The 7,096-nt window shown below is 31.8% G+C and overlaps 2 protein-coding genes across 3 annotated transcripts in view; both read right to left on the reverse strand.

Annotated features, from left to right (window-relative positions):
- LOC112455337 (protein FAN-like) overlaps positions 1–5,007 on the reverse strand; it is a 6,423-nt gene extending 1,416 nt beyond the window's left edge. Inside the window, exons 1-13 of the mRNA XM_025017184.1 lie at positions 4,924–5,007; positions 4,202–4,435; positions 3,860–4,052; positions 3,587–3,772; positions 3,397–3,468; positions 3,092–3,300; positions 2,840–3,002; positions 2,391–2,545; positions 1,930–2,108; positions 1,495–1,626; positions 985–1,194; positions 620–893; positions 169–399 (exon numbers count right to left, since the gene is read on the reverse strand). Of these exons, the coding sequence (XP_024872952.1) occupies positions 169–399; positions 620–893; positions 985–1,194; positions 1,495–1,626; positions 1,930–2,108; positions 2,391–2,545; positions 2,840–3,002; positions 3,092–3,300; positions 3,397–3,468; positions 3,587–3,772; positions 3,860–4,052; positions 4,202–4,435; positions 4,924–4,937 (2,252 nt within the window). The 5' untranslated portion in view covers positions 4,938–5,007. The remainder of the gene's footprint in view (positions 1–168; positions 400–619; positions 894–984; positions 1,195–1,494; positions 1,627–1,929; positions 2,109–2,390; positions 2,546–2,839; positions 3,003–3,091; positions 3,301–3,396; positions 3,469–3,586; positions 3,773–3,859; positions 4,053–4,201; positions 4,436–4,923) is intronic.
- The window catches only part of LOC112455340 (ubiquitin carboxyl-terminal hydrolase 14), a 3,907-nt gene continuing 1,584 nt past the window's right edge, over positions 4,774–7,096 (reverse strand). For both annotated transcript variants that reach the window (XM_025017188.1, XM_025017189.1), the window contains exons 5-7: positions 6,697–6,966; positions 6,328–6,616; positions 4,774–6,240 (exon numbers count right to left, since the gene is read on the reverse strand). In XM_025017188.1, coding sequence (XP_024872956.1) covers positions 5,951–6,240; positions 6,328–6,616; positions 6,697–6,966 — 849 coding nt within the window. In that variant the 3' untranslated portion in view covers positions 4,774–5,950. The remainder of the gene's footprint in view (positions 6,241–6,327; positions 6,617–6,696; positions 6,967–7,096) is intronic.

Here is a 7,096-nt window from a genome sequence, read left to right on the forward strand (position 1 = left end):
ACAAAAAAATATATATATATATATATATATATATATATATATATATATATATATATATATATATTATTATTATTATTAGCAGAAGTTACGTTGTTATTTGAAAAGTATGGTTCTTATTCTTCAAGTATTTCGTGCACTACAATAACATATATAAAAGCGATATCTTACCTCGATATATTAATACAAGTTACTTTAGAGTCATGATCTAATTGCGCGATGAAACACTCCGCTGGTTTAATTTTTGACCCAGAAGTGTATTCATGCCAAACTTTTGCAGTGCAATCCCACGATCCAGATATAATCACTCGATGAGTACAACTCCACACTAGACACGACACTGCATCTTCGTGTCCTTGCAGGACATCAATTACTCTGCCAAATTCGATGTCATAAAATATCCTAAAAAAAAATACAGTTTAAGGTTTGCAAGACTATATGGACGTATTTCGCATAAGATATAGAAGATATGCGCATAATTTTAAATATGTATCATAAAATTCACATATTGCCTATTCTATTTGAAATTCACGAAAATGTGTATAAACAATCCATATCTATATATATATAAAACTCATCCTTCGTGTAATTTTATAGAAAATCTAATCACTGTCATATTTACATGGTATTGTCCCATGAACCTGCTACAAGAATGTTACGTTGCGATAGCGTATAATACGAGATACAAGATGACAGTGACAATGGAGACAAGGTAACGCTACGTGTCAGTTTCTTCTCACTTATGTTGAACAATTTAAGCGTTCCGTCTTGCCCCACTGATATAATTTCATTACTCGTTGTATTTTTTCGTACAATACTGGTGACGCCGTCTTTGTGTGCTTGAAACACTATTAGTTTGGTAAAATAAAATGATTTTTCCTTTACACATGCGTTGCCTAGAAAATTAAAATAATACCAATAACAATTAAAAATAGTATTTAATAAGTTATATTACACCGGGGAAAAGAAGTATGAAAGACACAATACCTAAAGTTGATGATTCTGGCAAGGTATTCAATAATGTTTCGCTGTATAATAACGTTGGAGCTGACGTCAAACGTTTGGGATGAGGTAGAGCAAAGACTTGTTTTGGTATCTGACCAAACTCCATAATTTGCACCTCGAGCCCATGTCTGTCATTTATATCTCGTATAGTATCTAAATCTACTGCTCCTTCGTAACACAAATGGAAGAATACTGCAATAAGAAAACAGAACGATATTATAGCTAACATGTAAAGCACGTTAAATCGACCTGACTGGCAATATATATATATATATATTTTTTTTTTTCAATGTTCATATCGGAAAGACGTTATATATATTGCCAGTCAGGTCGAGTTAAATTACTTTAATTGTTATTCTATATACTGGCGAAAGAAATTTATTATTCTGCATATTATAGATACTTTAGAAACAAATCACGCTGTACTATGTATGTTTTAATGATGTTTTAAGTTAATATATTAATTTTATTTGTACTATACTGTATTCTTACCGTTGTCAGCCTTGTCAGCTTCAACTCCTCTTTGTTTATATCCAAAAATTAAGTCAATCCAATGATGAAGATTTTGAGAAACGTAATCGCTTTCTAAGGCATTTCTTAATTGTTGTACAAAATCGGCTGGTCCTAAAGTATATAACACGTAATATTAATTTTTACAACATGATTAAAACTTTTTATCCTAGATACTAAATATATTTGTAGCATTATACATGTATAATTAATCACATGAATACGTTGGAATAATAAGAGACTTTTAGAGTTTTTGCCACGAGGAATACTACAAGAATACTAATAGCGAATAAAGTATTTCCTAATGAAATATCAAGTTTTATCTAACTTGATAAATATGACCACGAACGATTGTTCGTTAACATAAGCAAGTCTAATATAATAATTGAAATTAAAATTACAAACATCTCTCCGTACCTTTTGCCCAAGGAGGTAGCTGTACATCGCCTATTTTCGTACCGTCGTGCCGATAGCCAAAGTCGATGCCATACGTATTCACTAGAAAGTCACCACCAGTGCTCGTGTCATAAAACTCCGGTATCAGTTCTTTAAAGTCAGACATGTTCACCAAAACATTTTTCCACACGTCGGCTATACTGTTAGGTGTTTTTGTTGGTAAAAGTGAAACATAAAATCGTTTCTGCACATTTGACAGAGTAATTATGTACTTTTGCAATATTTGAAGCATTTATTATTACTATTCTGCCTTTTCTTATGAGATAAATGTGTACGTAATTTTCCGCGAATTTACAGTTTCTCTAGGATAATTTTTTTCCCTTCATATATGCATAAATATGCATTGTTATTACAATTTGTTAATATCTAAAAGCAAATAAATATCGAAGAGTTAAATGGAAAAAAAGTAAGTATATACATACCTGTTGAACATTCTATCTGGATGATCAAATCTTCCGTTTTGAAGGCAGAGCATATACTGAGGGTATTTTCGTACCAAGTAAAACAGTACAAAACCTGGTGCACTATAATGAGAACCATATAAAAACTTTGGATCAGACATTTCCGAATATCGTTCCTACAACATACAGATGTATGAAAAAGATTAGGTTTTTTTAAACCGGTTTCTATAATAAAATAATCCAGAACTATAGCACAAAATAATGGCATGGAAACGTGTGCTAAATATTAAGATGTCGGTATTTGTAGACGTATAGATTTACTTTAACTCAGTTTATCTTAATTTAAGAAATACTTGAGCGTTAAGGATCTAGCATAAAGATGATTTAAAACGTTCCATATGCGTGTACGTCATACAAGTATCATGTCTATCATATGTTATGAATATATAATTGGAATCTAATATACATACTTTTAATCTTTCTAGACGAGTAGGATTTAATGCGCCAATAGGTTTCGAAAGATCTCTATAAACATTAATATCATTCAAATCTAACGTCGCAGAAGTATAGTCTTGTATAATCCAAGGCAACACTGGATATTGTGTTAAATCATGAAAAGTTCTATCTGCCAAACTAAAACATACACGATGATAAATAATTTAAATATATTCCTTCACATTTTTTTTCAATAACACGTAATTTTAAAGCCTTGTAATACGTACCTATTTACATATAAAATGTAATCATAATTCGATAAATATCCATTTTGCCATCTCATTGTCATTTGATTTTGTGGCACAGTCTCGAGAGAAACCGTCGATTGTAAAAGTAAATTTTCATATAGCTTGTCTCTGCCATCTTGATTTTGAAACGATAAAAATAAATGTTCAATCTTGCCATCAGTTTGTCGCATCCATTTAATTTCAAGACCCTGCAAATGAATCGCGTGATGCAGCTTCTCTTAATAAATGGAATTTTATCAAAATGGATCATGTTGTGGTAGAAGATTAGATTATGAAGTATTTACCACTTGTCGCAACAAAAATCTCCTTTTTATAATATTCCGTATATCTTTCAGTTGGATCTTAAGGACAGGATGCTAAAAATCAACGAGTGCTATAATTAACGCACATCCACACTTTCTCTCTTTATACCGTACAAAAAAAGAATAAAAAATTCTGCTCATGCCACGATATGAACGTATAAATATAACGTACCTGATCCATATTATTATAAGGTTGAAAGTAGATTCTCGAGTTGGTCAATAATACCCTGCCTGGATTTATTACAAGCGGCAATACTTTCGTTGCCTGTGTCTCCAAGACCGCTTGTTCATATAGATCCTCAAGCCATGATGTATCAAAAGATACACGTGACTGTCTAGAGTGTACAATAGCCATAATCTTAAAAAAATTAGGAACATCTCATTAAAATGACGTTAATGTTTGCTATAATTCTCTGGAAATACCTAATGAATAAAAGAATATTACCATAGCATTTTGTTCTACAGTTACTAAACTCGCTGCCCTATGCAATTGCAAGATCTGCGAAAGGCAATCTTCTACTTTCGCATAATTGAAGCAGAAGTGGAATATAGTAGTCTGATGTATAAATCTGTATGGCGCTAATATATTTTTCTCCAACATTTCCACATGTTGTTTACACTCTATTGACAGCATATTACTGCAACAACGTCAAATGCACAAACAAATAAACACGTGTAATAATATCAAAATATAAAAAAATTAAAAAGTTGATTGTTTTTATTCCCTCTATTTTGTGCATGTTTCTTCCCTGCTGCATTTCTAATCCTGTCCAAAAAATATACCTACCTCGCTATATCGTCGTTCAATGTACATTGCTCAATCGATATAGTTTCTTTGAGTTGAATCTTGTTTAATGGCTGGTTAATATCTTTATTTACAAATACTAAAGATTTGGAACATAATTTTAATCTCCCATCCATCCACTTTTCATCTTTGGAAAATGGAGTCTCTAGCCTTCTCATCCGAACGCTGTAATCTTCAAAAAATATTTCTCCCGGTTCCAAAAGAAGCATTGTAAATCTGTAAATAAATACTTGGAACGTAAAGAGTGTTTTCTTACACATTTTCATCAAAATATATATTTGATAGATTTCTCTCTTTTGTTCGAAAAACAAGGTTCAAAAAAAAATAAAATAATAGTCACTCGATATCATAAAAGAAGAAGGAACCAAGTATATTTTTACGTAATATAAATAATGTTTTAAGGCTAAGAAATCTGAGACATGTATACAAGATCCCAGTATCCTAAATATTTATCAAACTACATATATTTATATACACATTTACATAGAGTTGAAATAATTTCCACGTCATGTTCACGTTATTAACTCACGGAAACTTTAACCTAAAAAATAACGTCAAACGATAAAAATATTTAATTGGATAAAATTCTACAATTTTTACCCTCGATACATTTTTCCCATACAAAAAGTACAACATTTTAATCAAATGGTTTGAGCATTTTTTTCAAGGTTTATCTATTAAAAATTTGTTAACATTCTACGCACCTCTCCTTCTCCATCGTTATACGAGTAAACAATGCATATATTACAATACAATAATTAATACATAATAAACTGCTGGTATGCACGATAAGGAAAATTAATAAGAAAATTTCATCATTATACTTATATACAAGTACATATATACATATAAACACTTGATTCAATTTAATATAACTTTAATGAAAACGGTTGATGAAAATTCGCCACCTATCCTAACCTAAAAATGACGAGTAAATCTCACACATGCGCACGGCGCATAAGTCGAGCGGCGAGCCGAAACATTAGAGATTCCGGAAGTTCTTATCAAATAGCCGGTTCCCGGGGCGGCGGGGACAATTAAAAAACTATTCGGCATTGAAAATAATGTCTCAATTCGCCATGCAATTATAAAAGAGCATTTTATCCTATACTTCTCATTAAAATGTACAGCTTTTATAGCGTAGTACGGTCTTTCATTTACATCTCAAATGTAAAAAAAAAAAAGAAAATTTTATACATTAGCATTAATATATAAACGGACAATAAATTACAACTCTTTATTTCTTATTGTCTGTGTATTCGAATCATGTGTATGCAGTTATATATATTTTACGTGCGTATTTCTGCTGACATATCGACACCTATTATGTACTTTATGAACAGTGGAAATTGGCGATTAACCTACGACCAATTTATTCGTCTTTGGCTGCGGTCCACTTGACGCTACAAATGCTTCGAAGCATTCCTCTTTTCTTTCAATGAAGAAAGGAGAAGAAAAACGCTCCAAAGAATTTGTAGCGTCAAGTGGACCGCAGCCTTTATCTCATATTCAAGCAAAAAAATTACTGTAGGTAATAAAAGTTGATTTCCATATATGACGAAATTATTATTCCAAATACTATATATATATTGTAGCACGTGATGATAATAATAATGTTTTTTAATGTTTACGCTGTTATATTACGTGGTACAAGAACAAACAAGTATTTGTATAGAGCTAGCAACCCAAGCACGTTCTTGTCTAGCATAATTTAAAGCACGTGTTTATCAGTTAAGCTTTAGTACTGTTTGTATTAACTGGATCGTCTTTTGTATCCTTCACTTCCACTTCCAAAATTCTAGGGCCATACAAAAGAACGTATGCGCAATGCCAATCACCGCCTCCGCTGAGTTTTAAAACTTCTTCGCTGGTAACGGCCGTGACAACATCATCGTCGCACTTCATCCACGTATCACCCTTCTGTCGAATCCAACCGACATAATGACCACTGCTGCTGGAACGTCCTCGATGCGTTAGAACCGCTTGTAATTTATAATAGCCACTATTATTTGATCCCAAATCTATAACATGCGTAACACGACAAGTTCAGTACATCGTGAAATTTTGGAACATGGATACGTATCGACGCGGTTTTTTTATTCTCTTACCATCCTTAAACCAGAATGGTTCTTTTCTCATTTCTGTTTTTGCGCCATCTCCTTTATCCTTAGTTTTTGCGTTACAAGATTCCTCTACCAGAGTATCTTCGTATTCTTTGAACTTCTCACGCATCGGTACAAGTTTGTTTTGAAGTTCGGAACTACATAACTCAAAAGCATCAAATTCCAAGGGAAATTTAACGTCTTTCAAGATTTTTGCGTTAATCGCTTCTTTCTCTTTGTAATAAAACCGTACAAATTGTATGGTTAAATATGCTGGTAGCCTGCTAATTTTTGACTGAAAAAGAGAGCGCACGATACACATGTATAATATATATTATGTATAAAATTATATATATAATTAAAAAATATATATACGGTTTTTGTATAAGTAGCATTTCTTCCAAGCGTCGGAGACATTTTTGTAATTTGCTCCTGCATCTTATTCCTAAGTCCAAAATACATATGCTTAACATCAGTTGAAATAAAACAACTCAATTGTAAGAATTCTTCTTTTCCAATAGTGGCTGGTTCATCCTCGGATTCAGTACACTTCAATTCATAATCAAATATACCTCCAAAGTATTGTTCGATAAATGATCTTGGTTTAGAGGCTTTACTAACATCTTCCGATACATCTGGATTGTTCTGCAAGTATACACGGGTTTCACGAATAATTTTATATATACGTACAAATAAATAAGTACGAAGGTACGTTAAAAAGTTGTTAGTATATATATATATATATATATATATATATATATATATATATATATAT

The sequence above is a fragment of the Temnothorax curvispinosus genome, unplaced genomic scaffold (genome assembly GCF_003070985.1).
Source record: "Temnothorax curvispinosus isolate PA1 unplaced genomic scaffold, ASM307098v1 QBEX01006032.1, whole genome shotgun sequence".
Classification (NCBI taxonomy): Eukaryota; Metazoa; Arthropoda; class Insecta; order Hymenoptera; family Formicidae; genus Temnothorax; species Temnothorax curvispinosus.